Source organism: Astatotilapia calliptera, chromosome 20 (genome assembly GCF_900246225.1).
Source record: "Astatotilapia calliptera chromosome 20, fAstCal1.2, whole genome shotgun sequence".
Taxonomy (NCBI): domain Eukaryota; kingdom Metazoa; phylum Chordata; class Actinopteri; order Cichliformes; family Cichlidae; genus Astatotilapia; species Astatotilapia calliptera.
Genome location: NC_039321.1, coordinates 26,839,877 through 26,860,065, shown reverse-complemented (window position 1 = coordinate 26,860,065; position 20,189 = coordinate 26,839,877). Strand labels below are relative to the sequence as shown.

General features: G+C 44.0%; 1 protein-coding gene across 6 annotated transcripts in view; it reads left to right on the top strand.

Annotated features, from left to right (window-relative positions):
• samd11 (sterile alpha motif domain containing 11) overlaps positions 1-20,189 on the top strand; it is an 82,674-nt gene that overhangs the window by 48,488 nt on the left and 13,997 nt on the right. For all 6 annotated transcript variants that reach the window (XM_026154761.1, XM_026154762.1, XM_026154759.1 and 3 more), the window contains 3 exons: positions 8,268-8,377; positions 15,436-15,528; positions 18,650-18,814. In XM_026154761.1, the coding sequence (XP_026010546.1) occupies positions 8,268-8,377; positions 15,436-15,528; positions 18,650-18,814 (368 nt within the window). The remainder of the gene's footprint in view (positions 1-8,267; positions 8,378-15,435; positions 15,529-18,649; positions 18,815-20,189) is intronic.

Here is a 20,189-nt window from a genome sequence, read left to right as displayed (position 1 = left end):
TTAAGATGATAATGAATTTAAAGAACACTTATGACTAATATGTCAGGCTTTTACCCTTTGAAAGGCGACGGACTCGCTGGAGCCGCAGCTCCGGTCTGTCGTGGGTATCCGTCTCAGCCTTGCTTTATCCCCCAATGTGGGTCTGGACGAACAGGATAATGGGATGTCCAATCATGGAAATGTGATTTCCATTGACCGCAGCTTCGTAAGTGAGTCGTAGAAGGGTCTTAACAAATTGGATTTGTCCGATGGATGTGAAAAATACAGGGCCTCTGTATACATGTGAGTGTATCTGTGCTGTCTCATCCTCACATCATCAGAGCTGGCGGCAGCACCGTCACACCCACTCGGTTGCAGCAACTTGCCTACTGTAACTGTACTTTAATCTAAAAGAGCACATCAGATGTGCCATGTGGTATTTAACCGTTTGATCCTTGCATAATGCTTCATCCAGAAATTAACTTCCAGAAGGATTACGTTGGGAGATTCTCCCCTTTTTTTTTTTTGACTCAGTTCAAGTTTTTCACTGCAGAGTTGCATGGAACTTGTATAAAGTGTCACATTTTTCACTAAAATGATTTTGCATACCAATGTCAGAAAGTTTCTGACCTTCTCATTTCCAGAATTCATTATCAGACACTCCACCTTAATCTGATTAATGGTAGCAGTCTCTGTCTTAACAGACAATTGTTTTTCTTGGCACTCTATAGATCTGTATTCGTCCTGCTGAATAAGCATAGACCAACTACAGACTGAAGTGCAGCCAAACCACAGAACTAACCCAATAATCGTTATCGCAATAGAACGCATATGGACGTTTCCTGGATATCAGAATGTAGCCAAAGCTCTTATTGTGGTGTCTGCGCTACAGATTGTTAGGATTATTTACACACTGATTGATGAATTTCATCTTGGGGGGGAAAAGATTGACTTTTTGGTTGGTAAAAGGAGTGCAAATGGAGGTCAGCTCAGTGATTTTTCAAACTATTCATCCTCTGCAGCATCCTACCTATGCAGGCTTTATGGCTCTGTAATTACGCCACCTCACTTCCTCGTCTGCTCCCGTCATAATTACTACTGCCGCCGTCGTGTTGTAATGTAGCTCCGGTTAAAAAAGCTTTTTACACCATCAACCTATGGAGTCATTTTTCATAATTTTTCTGTTTTTTTTAATGGCAGGGAAATTTTAAGATTTTTAGCGTCTTACTCGAGGGCAAAACAAAGCCTATCTTAGCATTTGTTTATCTTGGCTATAGATAACAAGGGTTGATTGAAAAGTGCTGACTGAGAGTCTGGATAATTACTTGGCAGCCACCGTGGATTTTGTAAGTTACACCTGCTGACGTCTGCCTTCCAACCTGCAACCTCTGGAAGACAAACTTCTTCATACCCATTATTAGCCTTTGCCAAAACAAACACAAAAGACGCTTTAACAGTTTCTCAGTCATCCACGGCAATTAATTGTATATGCAAATTCTCCCTTCTAGAAAAGAGACGTTAAAGTAATGACAGGGAGGTGTTTGTAACAAAATCAGCAAACATACTTGATAAAAGGGTCATCTTTTCCTGTCTGGTCATATTAGAGCATGCTAATATCCTCCTCGTCATGGAGGCAACATTTTATTTTAAGTCAAAATGTAGAAGAGCTGGCATGAGTTTGAAGTACCTTTCTTACTGTTTGTTACAGGCTGTGGGTGATAACAGGCTGGTATGAAAAAAGCAGCAGGCAGGTGCTTACATTTATGAAGATTAAAAAAATTCTCACATAACTTTGTGGCCCCTTTTTTGGGAAGCATCATTGGCTCATTTGTTAACAGGAGAGCTTTACTTAATCTGGCCAATGGAGAAAGACACTGATGCTGAGTTAGCTACTGTATGTCTGTTGCAATTGACATTTTGTCCTCTGGCTTCATTGAACAACCGTGTCATTGCCTTATGCCAGTAAGGGGTCAGAGACAGTGTGAAATTACTGGAAATGGCTCTCCCCTAAAGCACTAATTAATGAGCTTGGAGGTTTTATAGCTTTTTAGAGGAGCTTTCCGCCTTAAAAAAGGAAGGAAAAAAAATGGTCTTGTTTACATGCCTTTGCCATGGCGACATAGTCGCAGCAATTTAGTAGTTGATTGGGCGTTGGCTAGCAGCAAGGCATTCATTGTTTCCACACAGAAGAGTGTTTTCTCACTGTTAACTTGCTGTCATAACACAGGATGGACAGAAAGATGGTCAGCAGTGTTTCAGCTGTTAGGCTCAGATGTGGCTTGAGATATGTTCAGCTTTTCCACGTGTAAAGATCAAAGTGATTGTGCTGTTATATCAGTGCCAATCAGGTGAAATTAATACACAGAATGAAAGTGTCCTCTCTTGAGAATTACCACTCAAACTGCATATATAAATTTTATTTAGTCCAATTTTTCCTTAAAACTAAAAACAAAAATCTCTCTCCAAGTGAGGAGAGATTTGCATTACAGATGAGAAATCAAGAGTAAATAAAACCAGCAGTTTTCTCAAGGAAATGTAGCATGGCAGACTTGCTGTATATCCTGTTTCCATTGTCTTCCCTCACTTGGCTGCTTTATCGACCTCATGTCAGCGTGTACAGCGGGCGCACAACCAGGAGAAATGAAGCTGGGCTACTCTGACTTATTCATGTATCTGTTTCTGTATTTATTCATTACCCCCTCCACTTGCAGGGTTCCCACTTGCATGTTACCTTTGGATTCAACTGTGGAAGCCTGACAATTGTGCTTCTGCTGCTCACAATAAACCAGCAAGAATCCTGATTTAGACTTGATGGGTCTGAAAGGAAGTCTGTTTTTATAAACTCTTTTTAATTCCTTAATTTTTTCATCATAATACTCATGTGCATGCCTTTCTTCTCTCTGGTTGTTGAATATTACATACTGTCTGGTAGTATTTGAATTTTGCTATGGGGCCACCTGCGCAGGTTGGAGCAGGCTGTATGTTTGGGCTATTGTCTTGAGTAGATGAGGGTAGTAAACCTGCGCGTACCAGATGTTTCATAGCAGTTGCACCCTGCCTTTCTCTCCCGTCTCTGTCTCTCTTGCTCTTTCTCCTCCTCCTACTCCTCCTCCTTCACATCCCTGCTGTCTGTCTGTCAGCACTTTCCCAGCGGTGGTGTGAGACATGGCGTCAGGGTTCCTGGGCTGCCAGCTTCTGCCAGCTCACACTGTGACCTCCAGCCCTGCCACCTCAGCTCCACGTGCCAATGCCACAGCAGGGCACTACTGGGCATTTATACTGAGTTGACTCCCGGTGCCAGCAGAAGTCTTTTCATGTTGTTTGGGTTATTTTGAATAGTACTGAATTGGTAGAAGAGAGCACAAGCGTTTCTTAACAAAAGATAAACTTTTATTCTAATACAAATCATTTCTCTTGTTAAGCTATAAATACATATTTTAAATACTATCTAAACAATATTCACAGAAAATTGTAATACAGAGCACACTACTACACATAGTATACATACATAGTATATACCAGGGGTAGGCAACCTTTCTGATGACGAGTGCCATTTAAAATTTCCTCAGAGGTCAGTGTGCCATATGATTCCATTAGCAATAAATTTAATAACGCTCTACATGAACAGTTACGCACTATATAGAACCACTTTATAGAATTATATTTGTTCGCAGATGTTGGCAGCTATCAGTGAATAGTTATCAGCTATTTTGAAACAAAAAAAAGACTTTTTATCCATGACAGCAAATGAACTGTACAACAGAAAATGCAAATGCTATTTATGGTCTCCTCACAACAATGATAAGAACAATAAACTGGGCCAATATGGCATGTCTGTTAATACAGAGACACACATGTTAATGTGATCTCTGGTCTCCCACTCAGAGACACAGGTCTCAGAGTGTCCAGCATTCAGACAGCTGCCTGAGGACTCATGTGAGAGAAAATCCGCTCACACAGATATGTAGAGTCAAATACTGTCAATAAGGCCTCTGCAATGTTCTGAAGACAGTTAAACTTGTCAGGTAGTGATGTCCAGCAGGTGAAAATGCAGCTCCATGAACACGCACAGCTGTGGATTCCAGCTGCTTCGATGTTATATGTATGATTTCTAACATTTTACGTCAGATAAAAACTTTGGTTGTAAGCTTCAGATAATTATTTAATAACAGACATTTTAAATGAGAATAAGAAAGTATTTCCTTGTGCCCCCCTCTCCCTGTTAATGCCCTACCTGCCCCCCTGGCAAAACTTTGCTAGACCCGCCCCTGCACAGTTACCAGCTGTCAGCTACTTAGAAAAGGATCCTGGTGTTATTTGTCTCTCAGAATCAGTTCATAACTTCCCTTCAACTCATTCATGTCACCTAAAAGTTAAACCTGTTTCTCCATCACAGCCCTGATGATTCAGTAAGGACATCTCCTGGTTTCCTCTTCATGTTTCCCTCTCACCAGATAACCAAACTGACATCATGACCAGCAGCTTTACAGCTGTGGCTCCAGCAAACATCAGCTGATACTAGAAAGTAATATTAAATACATTCTAACAACAGCTGATCAAGCTTAAACGCGCTGCTGTTGTTTAGCGCGACATCCGGCGGTTTCCTCTTTCTGGCGCAAAGTGGGCGATAAATAAACAAGAGAGAAAAGCCGATCAGCTGATCATTGATCAGTTTCATGATTGAAGTAGCAACAGGAGATGGAGGGGAGAGAATGAGAGAAGAAGAGGCAGCTGTGCAGCGTAAAGACACAGAATAACTCCAGCTTTGTGTCTTTTTCCATTCTAGCTGAAGTACGAGACAAACTATGCTCCTTTTCACCTCAACACGAAACGAGTAATATTTTCTCTCAATACGGGACGATTCCGTCTTTTTACGGGACGATAGGAACTCTACTAGCTGACCTTATGAATAAAATAAAGTTCACTATCAGTAACATCATAGCACCCACCCAGCTGTATAGAAACTCCGTCATGCTAGCTAGTACGCAGTACGAGTTACTGTAACTGATTGTAAAAAGTCAGCACAATGAGAATAAACTCCACCTAAACTTGGTTTATATCTGACCCAGATAGACTGCAGGTCATAAATTCTTAACTGAAGTTCAGTTCACCTGACACTCGGACCGGCGGCCGCCTCGGGTCTCTCCTCCTGCCTCCCCTCCTGCCTCCCCTTTCCCTCATCCACCTGCTGGCCTCCACCACTTGCTAATGTTACTGAATCTGTGGAAGCTCCGCCATAGCCACCACCAAACAACTGAGTTATTTTTACACACCGACCAGCATCTGGCCAATCCAACACCTTTCATTGTTTATACCGTTACAAAGAAAAAAAAAAGTCACCGGGCCACCGAGCAAATGCCCGGTATGCCCGATGGCCAGTCCAGCTATGGTCGTGCCATCAGTTAACCCTTCGCGTGCCACAGTTGGCACGTGTGCCTAGGGTTGCCGACCCATGGTATATACTATAATGCACATACAAAGTTATCTGCTAAATAATAATAATGCTAAATAATGCATTTTCCAATATGTTATGTGTTGCACCACACAGCAGATCTTATTTGTCAGATACTTTAGACATTAAAAATGTTCCAAAAAGCACAAAGGTGGAACCCGTTCCCCTAACTTTGAGCTTTACCAGCATCCTTTTTTTTTTTTTTTTATGAAAATGCATATGAAAAGGAAAACTATGGAGCCCAAAACTACTGAACATGGCTTTAAATGCTTTTTATTTAACAGTTTCACATGAGAGTGACTCACTTTTGAAGCCAGCCTCAAGTGGTTACTCTGAGAACTGCAATGTTCTGCTTTATACAGGCTAAAAAAAATAAGTATCATAGCTGGAGATGGATTGTATTGAAATTTAAATTCAGCCTTTGTGGAAGTTTACTGATGACATAAAACTGTCATAATCAATGTTAGTAGATAGTGGTATTTAATTAATGACACACTCTGGCTAACCCAGTGTCTGGTTCACTGTGTCCAGTAACAAAGGAACACTACTGACCAGTTTAGAGATAAGCAGGAGGTGACTGTCTCTGGTGCACGTGGGTGATGAGAAGTCGGCTCATGTCCTTCTTAGCAATCGGGCTCAACAACCGCTATATAACCCCCTCCCTCCATCGTTTCCAAGGCCTCCGTCCTTCCCAGCTAACCCTGGCCTTAGGAGCTCCTTAGGGAGCGCTGACTCAGGTGACTGGGTTTTAAACAGCATCCCCAGCCCCCCTCTCCGTCTTCCACGGCTTGAGAGTGACCTTGCCTCCGCTCGCAGACTGAGCGAAGGAGGGGGCTGAGGGAGGGCATAGGTGGGTGGGGATAAGGCTAGGCCCTCATTAGCCCGAGCTGAGGCGGGACGGCTCAGGAGAAGTGCGCTAATTACCCAACTAACAATGTCCTTGCCGTGCACGGCTTTGAGCGGCCACTTCACCATGGGATAATAACCCCGTCACCTCTCTGAGAAGTTCACGATGGCATTATCACGATCACTTTAAATGATGGACAGAGGGTGGTGTTATAATGCAGCTAACTGATTGATGGATTTGGCTGCAGCTTCCCACAGTAGAGCATCTAACTGCATTGTGCACGGATGGCATGGTTTGGAGTCAGTGGGTGACACAAACGCACAATAATGACCTTTAAAAAACCTTCTTTGGACCTCATTTTCGTTTTTGAAGAAAATCATTGCCCTCACAGACGCTTAGAGCTACCAATTTTAGTAAGTTGCACTCTAAAAAAGAAGTCTGTCATTAGTGTAAAAAGTTTGCAGTCACAGACCAATCAAGCGTCTCCTTGCTTAGCAACCGATGGTGACTGTTTTGTCTGCGACTATTTTCTGAGTCATTGGTTCTCTGTGCCTGAGAGGTGACTGGTGAGGCCAGCAGGGCCAGCATGAGGTCCTCAGCACTACCCTTCATCTTTTCTGTTAGCGTGTGGAAAACAGCTTGGCGACCGACAGCCTGACATTACAGAAGGAGCCTGTAATCATGGGACTGTAAAAACCCAAATCCAGCAGCCGCAAACAGTGTGGCCTCGTCATAGTGGTGGCAGCTAAGAACCATTCACCGCCTCTGTCCCATAAACTGTGCTTGCCGTGTCATACCAGACCCCCTTCATAGATGTTTCTGCTTTCAATAAAGTTGCCAGTTAAGGCTGTAAATGAGATTGCTGCTCACACGAGAGGTTGCTGATGCTGTGAAATGACGTGTTAGGGTTACTGTGAAAACAACACAGCATGTATGTGCAAAAATCTCTAAATCCTCATGGGCTTTGGGACAGCTGTGTGCAGCAGGTATATCGCATAACTATGACAGAAGATATGTAGACTGTAACTAAAAAACACACTCAGCCCTGTACCTCTCCTGCCGCACAAGCTGTTTGCCATTACACTGACTACACTCCACACACCGCGCGGCCACGCTACCCTCAAACGCTAAGCGCCTATTTCCCATCATTATGCCATTTAATGCGATCAGGATGGTAATCAGATTGCAAATGAAATGCCTCCATGACACAGTTGTGTGGGTCCGCTGGTGTGGGGAGTTTAGAAAGGCAGCTGGTGGAGAATTTGAAAGGACAGAGCGGCTCCAACCAAATCTGGGTCTAATCTGTTAACCCTCCTCCTGCTCCTCCTCTGGGTGCTGAAGGGCAGGACAGGGTGTTTGAGAAATTCTTGTGAATAATAATTTTCTTTCTATTTTTTTTTTTTAATCATGTGAGGAACTTAACATTAGTGTAGGCACAAGACTAGAGAAGACTTGCAGCTCCTTTTTTTAATTGTTAGCGCAATCAATGGTGGCTTATACTTGAGGATTTTATACATTCTTATTAAATAAAACCACTCCCAAGCGCGATCGAATCGTTTATTTATCTTAACTATTCTTTACCTGTCTTTGCATATTATTAGAGCGGGTTTTAAGCTGTTAAACTGCTTATGGGTTGTGAATATGTTCATTAATACATCTTAGTGTGGAAGATGAGTAGGGATGAGACCTGAAAGTGCTGGATGCGGTAGTCTGTCAGAGTGTATTACACACCTCAGAGCTAAGAGCCAGTTGACAGGACAGCCACTTGTTGCTGCTGAGTCTGTGTGAAGATGTGCATTTTATAGAGCGCAGGTCTGTCTGTATGGAGGATTTCGGTGGTAAGTCTTATGTGAAACAGTATGAATGCTGAATGCTGCTGCTTACACACTGATTTGGGTTTACTACTAGTTCATTTCTTTTGTTCATTACTTTTAATTGTGCTCTCTTTCCTCTGTGTGTGTTTGTGTGTGTGTATTTTGTGTGTTGCAGTCGTGACACTGACCTCTCTACAATTATCTCCAACCTGCACCACACCAGACAGCACGGCATGCCCGAAGGCCAGTCCGCCTCTGACCACAGCACCAGTACTGGACACACAGGTAGGATCATGATGATGCCTGTGTGTGTGTGTGTGTGTGTGTGTGTGTGTGTGTGTGTGTGTGTTTTAACAGTACGCATTTGTAATGTATGCAAAATGTAAGGTGGCTTCTTTCTTTCTCTTTCTTACATTTGTCTTTCTCTTTCTTCCTTTGCATGTAGGCAGATGATACATGCCCCTTTACACCTCCTAAAACACATGTAAACGTTCCATTAACCATTTAATTTACTGTAATTTATGTGATTGAGGGAATTTAACATAAGCGTATTAGTAATTCCTAAAGGTCGCTCATGTTGATTACTTAATGTTCTTCCCACATTCTCTGCCGCACTCCAGGATTTTTTTTTTTTTGGCTAAACCCCCTGTTTTAAATTACCTCTGAATAAATAGCTTTGTTTGCCATTAATCCAGTTTCATGTGAGCAGAGGAACCATGGTGTGCATGTGCTAAGCTAAGAGCTTTGCTTCCAGCTTAAACACAGAACACAGACCACATTTAATCACAGCTATTTGTCAAGTAGACTGTATGAGGATATTGTGCAGCCATCAAAGACATATGGGTGTTCAGAAAGCCTCTGTGTAAGTCACTGTTTAGAAACAAGTCCATTGTACTGTATGTTTCGCTCACATTTTGTAAGTTGCACTTAACTTTAGTGGCGTACAAGTATGTTTATGTAGTTTTTGATGGTACACTTGCAAAATCTTCACATTATCACAATAATATAAGAAGTTCACTAACTATAATTTTAGGGTTGTTGAAGACTTAAAACAGTTGGAAGGCCTTTCATGTTGAACTAATTAATCTCAAGAGTTTTATTTTTTCTTATCCCTGCTAATTTTTTTTTCTTTTTTTTGATTTTTTGCCTGCAGGTGAAAATATTGATCATGACACATGAATAACCTTGGATTATAAACTTCTATCAGATAATCCAAACACTTTTAAATAAATGCAGTTACCCTTAATTAAATAATTGGGTGCCTTTTTTATCAGTAAAGACCATACCTTTGCTTTGCTGTTACCCGGAGTTCAACCCCTGTCCCTTCTTATCCCATTAGTAGGAGGCACAGCAAGTGGCATAATCACCCCAGACCCAACACTTCCATACTGTCTCTCCGTGTGCTCATATACTCTGTCTGCCAGATTAATTGTCCATACGGTGCCTGCGATATGAGGTAGAGTGGGTGCAAGGTGGGGAGAGTATTAGATTGCTAAACAGCCAGCTCAGCCGGTGTCTTTGGGTCCCTGTTTGGGACAGATTTCCACCAATACACCAGTCTAATCAGCTGTTAAACTTAATGGAGAAATCAGAGCCATGAATGATTTTCCTAATGGGGGAAGACAAGAGGGGATGGAGGTGGGTGTGGGGGCAGCAATGGGGGATGGTGCGCGCACAGTGTGGCCTACACGTAGGGGGTCCAAGACCCTAAAATCTGTCCGCTTGAGCATTAAAGGGAGATTTAACAGGCTGCCTAAGCGGCTCGCTTCGTGTCTGTAAACAAGTCCAATCCGATCAGCCACTGGCTCTAATTCTGTCTGCCAGTGAAATTAGACACACACTCGTTCTCAAACACACAATTACACACAAATAACATGTAGTTATACATCTGCGTGCCTACGCAATATCAACTCAAGTTCAAATTTGCGTCCACATACTTAGGTGGGTGAAATGTACATGAAGTTTTAAAGCAGTGGATTATTTGGCTTTGGGATTGGCGCAGCATAAATGCTTGTGTTTATGTGTTTATGCTGTTGCATCAGTCACCTCTGCTGTTCGACTCCTCCAGAGGTGTTTAATGTGTACCAGTGAACAGTGGAGGGAAAGAAGGGAGAAAGGCAGCCAGGAGGAGGTGAAGAAAAAGTCTGCAGCAGCGAGAGACGGAGATGCTGTGATGGAGGAAACATTTGGAAATAGGGAGCCAGAAGAAAATGAGATGAATGAGTGCGGTAGTGGTATCAAGGGAGGGTAAGCAGCAACTATGGCGGCGGACTGCTCCGTGTGTGTGTTTGTGTGTGTGCGTGCGTGTGTGTGTGTGGGTCAGGAGGAAAGGGAAGCAGGCTTGCCGGGTCGTCTCTGTGCCGGAGTGGGCCGTTAATTAAATCTGAGAGACAGACAGGAAGGTTGCCTCCCTCCCTTCTCTTCCCATCTCCATCCGTCCCTCCCCTGCTTCGCTCTCTCAATCCCCAGCCACTGGCTATTCAGAGGCTCTGTTAGAGGCGGAGAGGAGGGTGGAGGGGAAGGAGGGGTAGGAGGCAGGAGGGGCAGGGGCGCCGATGCTGAGAGTCTGGCTGCCTGTGGAGACTGTAAACCGTGGCTCTGCGGTCAGACCGGAGACTCAAACAGGCAGATAAGGTGTTTTTGGGCCGCCGCTCTCTCTCTCTTCCTCTCTCTCTTTGCTCCCAACACTCAGGCTCTCAAAAGCAGTTACAGCCTGTCGGCGTGTGTGTGGTTGGGGGTTGCAGCAGCGGTTTGGGGCTTGAGCACATTTTTGTGTGTGTTTGTGCATGCGCACCTTTCCGTGTGCGGTTTCGAAAGGCCTGGTTTTAAATGTTTGCTTGCGTGTGAATCTGCAGCCCAGCGTGTTTGTGCAAGGCCTTTTTCTTTCAAACTGATTGCTTCTAAAGTATTACCAGCTAGTTATTACATGATTAGCATAGAAAGGCAATTCTGCCCCCAAAGTAAACATTCCAGGATGTGTGCTTATATTAGCTCTGTCATACAGCGGCTAAAAAGGGGAAATGTGGATAGTAAATATTTTAAAACATCCCACAGCTTAACAGGGATGTAATTGCACTGCCATAACAAAACGCTTTCTCATGGTTTCTCAAACAGACATGCTGATGGTTCTGTCAAGATGTGAAATTCAAGATGACAAAATAAATAGTTGAATTAATAGTGAAAATAGTTTTTTCCTTCATGCCTGGGCGCTTAAAAGAAACCCTGTAGTTTCTGTAGTTGTATTGTTTCTTTCTTTTCTGCTTGTACTTGTGCAAAGTTACACTTGAGCAGAATCAGCAGTCGGTCGAGTTGTGCGTCACAGAAATATTTCTTGGCACTTTTAAATCTTTAATTGCCTTTAATAACCTGCGAATTGCGCGTTGTTTGAATGGGAATATTAGCTTGCATATTTGGGCATGAACTGTTGCCTAGGAACAGTCTCTGTAAGCAGAAGAAGACGGATGAATGCTGGGAAGACGGAAAGATCTGACAAAGAAAGCAATACATTTAAGACTGACAGAAGATATTAGACATCATTTTTGGATTCAGAACAACCTTATTGGAAAAGTTTAATTGAGAAATTTTCCATTTACAGATTTTTTTTTTTCAGATATTTAATCTACTTATGCAATATTATATATAAATGTTTCTTGATGGTTTTTTTCCCTTTCTTTTATATGTTGTGTTTCTTGATTCAGGATGATGGAGTATTTTATTTATTAATCAAACTTATTTTTAATTCTAATTAGTTACTTCTTTCATGTTTTTTTTTCTTTTGACTTTTTAAAAGGAAATTCAAAAATAAATGGTATTTCCATAGAATTAGGACAGACAGTTGTCAGATTAGTTTTGTAGCCGTTATTTTGGGAAATAGAGTAGACAACAAAGCACTCTGCAGTGGTCTTTTGCTAGATGGGTAGCCTACTCAACCTAGTGAGGTGTACCGATGCCTACATATTAGTAATTTTAAAAAACTTTTTTCTGGGTGACTGTCATAGTAGTCACAGTGGTTGTCATAACCGACATTATAAACAAACCACTGGTACTGCTGATGGAAACTTCTCGTGTAACGCCATCTGTTCAGAGGATTCCTACGAGAAGGGACTGACTGTATCCGGCTGAAGGCAGTGAGGACGACAAAGACAAAACCTACTTTTGGTTTTATTTGGTTACATAATTATGATCTCTTGAAAATATCACACTCACAGATATTCATTTTAAGGTCAGATTTTTGGGGGGTTCTTTTGGTTCCATTCCTTTTGGGATTTTTTTCTGGCTCTGTTTGTCCGTCTTTCAGTTTCTTCCATCATATAAGAAAGACGAGCACTTTTTGTGGCAGTTTTCCTATTGGTGAACATTTGCACATGTTGTTGTGGTGCATCCTCCACTCGTGCCAACTCCATCAACCACCCCCAACCCTCTCTCATACACCCCCACCACCACCACACCGCCCTTTCCCAGCTGCATCGGCCCGTAAGCCAATCAATGCCAGGGCTTTCAGGGCCGGCGGAGGCCCCGGCGCACGGAGGAGGGATCAATAAGTTATTAGCACCATTCTGTCAGCTGTAATGTGGAGATTGATCGGGGGGCTGCGGCTGGCGGCCCACCCCACGTCCCCGCCTGTCACCCCACCCCCCCAAGCTGCTCCCTCCACTCAGCCGCCTCCCCCTCCCCTTCCTCGGCCTGATAAAGATGACAGATTAACGGAGTAAGAGAGGAATTAAGGAGTCTGGCTGTCTGAGCTGTCAACGCGCTCCACAGGATGGAGAGAAGAGAGGAGGAGGGCTAAAGTTTGAGGAAGAAGAGGGGTAAAAAAAAAAAAAAGAGTAGGAGAGGAAGGGGAACGTTCTCCTGGCTGATGATTCGCCCTGCTGGTGTCACATGAAAGAGAAGTCGTTTAGGTCCTGCTGTTTCCTCTTTCTCTTTCTATCCCTCAGCTCTCATCTATCTTTTCTCTCAGTGGGAGGAACAGCAGATAAGGAGGAGGTTAACTAGCAAGGAGGAACTGAGGAAGAGGCTGGAACATGGTGTGTTCACATACACGTCTGAAAAAAAGGCAAGACTGCAGATTGTCTGTTGACCAAGAAAAGCTAAAACATGGGGTTATATCATTAGAAGCAAACGCTGTCTGCACTTAATAATTGCTGTATTTTGACAGTCAAAATAGCAGCCTTGAAGGCGGACTAAAACTCTTGACTCCACGACCACTAATTCCTTAGCAATATTAACAAGCAGGTGATAGGGAAAGGCCTAAGGTAGCAAACTTGACTGTAAGCTGTGTTAGTGGGAGTAAAAGGGTTAGTATAGATGCTAGCAGAGCTCAGGGTTTGGCATTAAAAGGGAGCGCCGGTGCTCTAAGAAGCCCCATTTAATTGGCTTTAAAAGCTTTCCGCCCTCAAATCTCGGGCCCTCCGGGCACTCGCTCAGGAGACGCAGTGTCTTGAGTGAGGTCGGCTCAAGAGACGACTCAAGTGTGTTTGATCATGAGAGGCTGTGGGTGTGGGTCTAAGCGCGTGTGTGTTTGGTAGAAGAGGGGCTTTAACTAATGGGGGTTCTCTCTCTCTTTGTTAATATTTCACTAATAGGATAGATGGAGACCTTCGTTTTTTTTTCACCTGAAAGGACCAGTGAAAGAAAAGTACCAAGCGAGATTTGAAAACGAGAAAGAAAAACGGAAAGAGAGATCATAAAAGAGATTGGAGAAAAAGTAGAAATGGTAAAAAGCATCCAGTTTGTGTGTATGCATGCACTTGTCCATTAGCGTTACTCCCTGTGCCCCCCGCCTCCTCCTGCTGTTTCTTTTGGATGGTATAGGGAGTGGATCTCCTCAGGACCTGAGAGGTAACATCAAACACCGGATCATTAGTGAACCTCCTCCCTCTCATCCTTTCCCGCTTGCTCGCTCGCCCTCTCATCAACACCGGCACTCCTTTAGCAGCACAGCAAAGTCCTCAGAGTCCTGTCTAAATCCGTTTTTTTTCCCCTCCTCTGTTTCCCCTTGCAGACAGGAACAGGCACAAGTTTGGCTAATAGGTTAAAGGTCAGAGCTCAGACACCATATCAGCTTTACTCTCACGTACCACCAGCAATATTAATGCTGGACACAGGAAAGAGGCGGAGCTAACTATATTTGCGTGGGTGTTGCGATGATGATGACGACGTGTTTTATTTCTACTCTGTGTTCGTTCTTTCTCCGCACTGTTTACACCTGCTGTGCAAATGATGAAAAATTGCTTTGCTGAAAAAGCAGAGAGAGAGAGATGAACCATTCTCCTTGAGGGAGGGGGGGGAACTCGCCTCACCCTGAAAACTATGCATTGAGATGGGAAAGAGAGAAAGTGGAACGAAGGGAAGAAGAAGTCACTGCGATGGGTTTGGCTGTCTGTGTGGAGGAAGAAACAGAGTTGGAGAAAAATCAGAGATGCATGAAGTAGAAATAAAGAGAGAGAGAGAGAGAGAGAGCGCAATGACAAACGCCTCTTTCCTTCCTGCCGGCGCTGCGTGCGATGTGCTCTGCATCTCCTCCTTCTCTGATAAGGCCTGTATTGATTTGAGGTGTGTTTGTAGGGGAGGTGGCGGGGGGGTGGGAGGTGATGGGATGGGAAAGGAAGGAAGAGAGAGATGAGAGGGGAGGAGAGGTAAGGGGTGGGGGGGGGAGCAGCTCTAGTGGCAGGGGTGGGGACAACAGGGAGGAAGAAGAGGAGCCAGAGAGGTGTTAATGTGAGAGTGAGATGCTCCTGAGGTTCAAACACACCCAAATGACACTAACGAGAGAAGGAAGGGGATGGAGAAATGAAGAGACATGAGGGTTTATGGGAGGTCACCAAAAGTTGTTGTAGAGGTACAAAAACGAAAATTAAAATAAAAACACGTGAGGCAGACATGATGTCAGCTGAGCGGTATTTCTGAGAGGATCTCGTGCACTTTAGTTCAGTCAGAGGGTTTTGCTTCAACATCTGGAAAAAAGGAAGAAAGAGAGAGGAAGGATGGTGATAACACTTGAGGACAGACTGTTGGAAAGAGATTATGGCACAGAGAGACAGAGCCCCCCTCCCTGCTTTAGATAGACAAACAAACACGTGACTAAGGGGGGCAGATCCATCATCCACGGCAGTGCAGGGCCTCTCTTTTCTCTGACAGAATATGCACCTCTCCAGACGCCCGTGCCTTGTTTCACTCATTCTGTTTTTCATCTTTCTCTCCTCCTCCTTGGTTATTTTTCACTCGCACTTCTCTCTCTCTTCTACCATTTCCAAAGCAGCCACCATGCACACTTGTAGAGACACAATATTGAGTCTTTACTCTGGTTTTTGTTTCTGATTGGTTTCCGTGTGTGTTTACAGATGACCTTCTAGGCAAGAGGAGAAGCTTCTCTCCCAACAGCAGCAGCGAGTGTCCCTCTGAAAGCAAGAAGTTACGCAGTGTATCCCCCAAAGGTAGGCAGTGTATTTGTGTGTTGTGATGTTACAGATGTGTGAAACTGTTTGAGGGAAAAAAGACGGAATGACTAAAGAGAAAAGATGGAAGTTGACTCGGCCGCTGGTGAATGTCAGAATGTTGACCCCAAATCATGTTTCTCCAAATATACATGCAAACATCCCTGCAGAGAAAGGTGTTATGGGTGACTACAGGTCACAGAGGCCCACAGAGCAAACGATGTGCCAGATCTCAGTGTGTCACATGCTCCTGGTTGAGATAGGAGCATGTAGAAGCAGCTATCTCGTTCCCCTTTCTTCCTACATATGCACACATTAGAGGGTGCCACCAAAAACGAATAAATAGTTAAATAAAAAACAAAGTTCTTACTTACAAAGTGATTTAATATCAATAAATGAAAACCATTTAGGAGTTTCATTTTTAGCCCTGAAAAAGATCAAACATTGATCACCTCTATATATGTGTGTGTTCCACAAAAAATGAATGAAAGCTGTGATTTGAGGGCATGGGCGCCTGTCCCGTCTGTCATCTTCCAAACAAACACATGTGTACAGTAATATCCTCAGGCAGACACACTCATATGAGCATAAGCATTTGCTCTCTAGGTGAAATTAGCACAGCGTAAATGACGGACCTTGACAAGGCACACCTTGGTAAGACGGTGCTCCTCTGTAGTGCTGCAATCCGGGCGCTGTCCTCTATTATTCATATCTCCCTCGTGTGGTGTGAAACCAGGCGCCCGGCGTGGAGCTGGCACGGCCACCGAGTCTGTCCCTCTGGGCTCCTGACGAAGACTTCCTGACTGATGCATTATACAGCAGGCAAAACCCAAGGGCAGCTCACCACACATCTTATCTTTGCAGACTCACAAGCGCTGTGCATACACTGCACTTCTTATTTGACAAACTAATAAAATCTTCTTTCTGAGGGTTAAAGTATGGATTAAAATTTAGATGAGTGAAAGCAGTTGTGTGTGATTCGGATGTAAGACTGAGCTGTGTCGAGCTCGGCGTGATCCCTGTTTTGACCTTTGGCCACCAGGTGACCTTTGACCGACTGCAGTCCTGCCTGGAGCCTCTTTCCTCTTTCTCTGTGTACAGAAGCACTCATTCGTGGCCATTATCGTCTTACTTAGACACAACCCTGCCTCTGAAAGATGCATGGGTTTGTTATTGGTTGAGAATAGTGTGTGTGTGTTTGTGTATTCTGGCTCGGTTTCCTTTTAAGGCAAATGGAGGTTTGTGTGTTTTGAGTTTGTGTTTTTGTGCCTCTCACAGTGTGTATGGTTAGGTTTCTGGTTTTAAAAACACAATCTCTGTATATGCTTTGCATATATACATACATACATTCTTCCTCTGCTGTACATGCACAAACTGAAACTGAAACAAGAGAAACTGATAAAGCATACTCTGTGTGTGTGTGTGTGTGTGTGTGTGTGTGTGTGTGTGTGTGTGTGTGTGTGTGTGTGTGTGTGTGTGTGTGTGTGTGCGTGTGTGCGTGTGTGTGTGTGTGCGTGCGTGCGTGCGTGCGTGCGTGCAGCCAGCTGTCCAGAAAAGTGCATTTAAGCCTTGTCAAAACATTGCTGATCCTGTGTCTTAACCTTGAGCTCCGTCCACACCCAAAGCCTGACGCGGCACCTGTACGTGGGTTAGTATTTGTGTGTTATCTATGCTAAGTTACATCTTTTTGCCTCCAAGTGTGGTGACACAAGAGATCCTTTAATGACTAATGCAGGTGGAGAACAGACTAAAAGAGACAGACTGTGAGGGTAGTGTGTGGATGGAGCCAGAGAGATTGGATACCACTGTGTAAATGATGTCTGTTTTTCTTTCAGTTGCAAAGTCGGCACCCCCTGCTGTGTTTAGAGAGCAGGAAAACTTTAGACAGGCACAGACTAGTTGCGCACGCACACACGGACGCACACACAAACACTCGAGGACCTTGGGTGGATTAGCTGGAGCTTGTCGGTGGAGACAGAGATGCTTGCGTGTTCGCTTCCTCCCTCACCACCTCCACCCCACCTCCGCTCCTCAGCGCCACTCCTGCTCGCCTGCCCGGGGCCAGACTCAGGTTTCAATAAGGAGGAGGGTGGTAAAAATAACCCCTGCTTCTTTCCTCTGCTTCTCCCTCCTCCACCTCATCCTCTGTCTCCCTTTTCTAACTCCCTAACCACCTTCCTATATCCCCCTCCGTTCTTACCTTAGATCATGTTACTATTGACAGGGAGGGGGAAGAGGGAGGTCAAAGGCAGGGAGATTAAGTATGGGGGACTGACGGCTAGATAGACATCATACACCGCATTGTCTTCGCAACACCCTAAACACAACAGAGAGGTGTTACACACACACGTACCCACACTAACAGTGGTCGAAGCTGAGAGTTGTTTTGTACTGTTGAGTTTTCTGCATTATATACAGTAAGTTTCATCACTGCAGTGTTACCGGAGCTACTGATGCGCTTTGTGTAAGAGAAATTGTGAGTTCATGATGGGGTCAGGCTCTGAACATTAACAATGCATGGCTCTACGCATGTAGCTTCATGTGAAGAGGCTTCCAGTCCACTGGACCTTCATGATCTTTGAAAGCACATGTTCTGACTCATATTTAACATATGCATAAAACTTATACTTGTTTTATTAGGTAAAATGAGAAAATATGACCAAAAAATGCTTAATATTTAGGTATTTCTCAAAGGGTCTAGTACCTTTAAGAACTGAAATCAAATCTTAACTAGAAAAAGTTTGAATCACTATTTCTTATCTGACAATAAAGTTCGCAGTAATGTTAAAGCACAGTGCTTCATGTGTCTGATGTTGAATCGGCTTTTTAGCTGTTGAACTGCAAAATTTCACAAATCTGTGACCTCTGGTTACCATTTAGAGCCACTAATGCTTTGAGGCTGCTAACAGTATTACATTTCATGCAACCTCTTGCTTGTGGCGTGCTCTGCACAATCGTGACATGCAAATGAATGTGGACTGTTCTTCCTATAAATATCTCGTGTGCCACTGAGGTGATAGAAATTTATGGGGAGAGCTTCAGAGCCTGGAGATCAAGTTAAAAGAAATTTCCCGATCAGTTTGCTACTGACAATCGCTAATCCCTCCCCTCCTTTCTGCAGAAAACTCCCAGAGCCCAGGGGTGGAGGCAGGCGGCAGCCACGGCCACATGAGCCCTGAGGAACATTACAGGCGCATGATGTCAGCGCTCAGCGAGCAAGGGTCCTACGAGGAGCAGCAGCAACGCCTCTACCAGCTAGCAAGCAGCATGGGTCTGCCCGGTCACGGTCAGTACACAAAGCTCTGTCTTGCTATTTCTAATCTTTCCCCACTCCACAGATTTTTAAATTCTTAATAGTAATATATATTTAGAAATTCTTACATAAAAGATCTAGAGGTTTCTTTTTGTTCACTTTAATTCAAGCATCTTTTAAGAAACAAAACAAAATAACCCTCCTCCATCACCTGTCGCTAAGTCACTGAGGTGCAGTGCTACCTGGTAACCCTGGAGTACAGCTCTGTGTTCACACTACCCTGTAGCACCGTGCCACGCCGCTGCCATTGTGAAACCCCGGCCACTGAGACGGCTGACATTTCTATTTGCGGTGCTTGCCCACCCAGTGTCAAAGTGTCACTCAGGGTGATTTCTGACCACCCCGACTCTCCGTTGTTAACAACACCCACAAGCCTTCACATGCATCAACGCCATGATTGATCCAGGAGCTCTCATTGGCTGCCTGCCAACCCTCTAAGTCTCACCCAGGAAACCTCTAGTGTGTCACATATTCACTGAGTTTCTATAGACATAAAATTCCCCAGTTTTATCTTGAGGAAACTGGAGTTTGATGGGCGGGGAGGAGAGAAAATGAGAAAAGTTGTTACAGATTGATAAGCTGGCTTCTTGTTCTTGTCGCTGAGCGTGAAATGTTAATATTTTTCTCACATTTTTTCTACAGGATGTAACATTGACTCCGACCAGTGTCCTTTTTTTTTTTTTTTTTTTCTTTTTTTACACGAGTCTTTCTTGCAGTAGTATAAATCCAATCAGTGCTTGGGCCAAATTGTAGTTTGAGCAGCTTTTATTTTTATTTGATTAGTAATGATTTTTAATTGCCGGTTGCAAATCTAGGGGCGAAGCCTATAAAAGCTTTAATTGCCCCCCCCCCCCCCCCCCCCCAGAGTTTAGAGGCAAAATTCTGGGGGTTTTATGGCCCTGGGCTAAGTCTGATCACCGGCTTCCTTTCCCAGAAGCTCTGTCGGTTTTGAGGCAGGCGCTCTGGCGCGATGCTGACATACTCGCTTCCTTTTCTTCACTTCCACATTCCAAATCATTTGATAGTTTCCACATTATCCTTTATTCTGCAAATATGCTTTCTTTGTGCGACCAGCACTTGTGCAGAGAAGAAGAGGCACGGGTAAAGAGGGGAAAAAATTTATATCTATGGAGAGGAAATGAAGAAGGAACACAAATGAGGGAAGAACAAATAAATAACTTCTCCTCGAGGAAGAAATATAAAACAAGTTACAGTTGCCACACACTAAATGAACCCATCACTTAAAGATAATTTCCTTGTGACATAGCACACTCCTGTTTATATGTGTTAGATGCTGTCAGTGGCTGAGGAGCCACGGGCAGTGCAGGCTTTGCTAGTGCTGACAGCC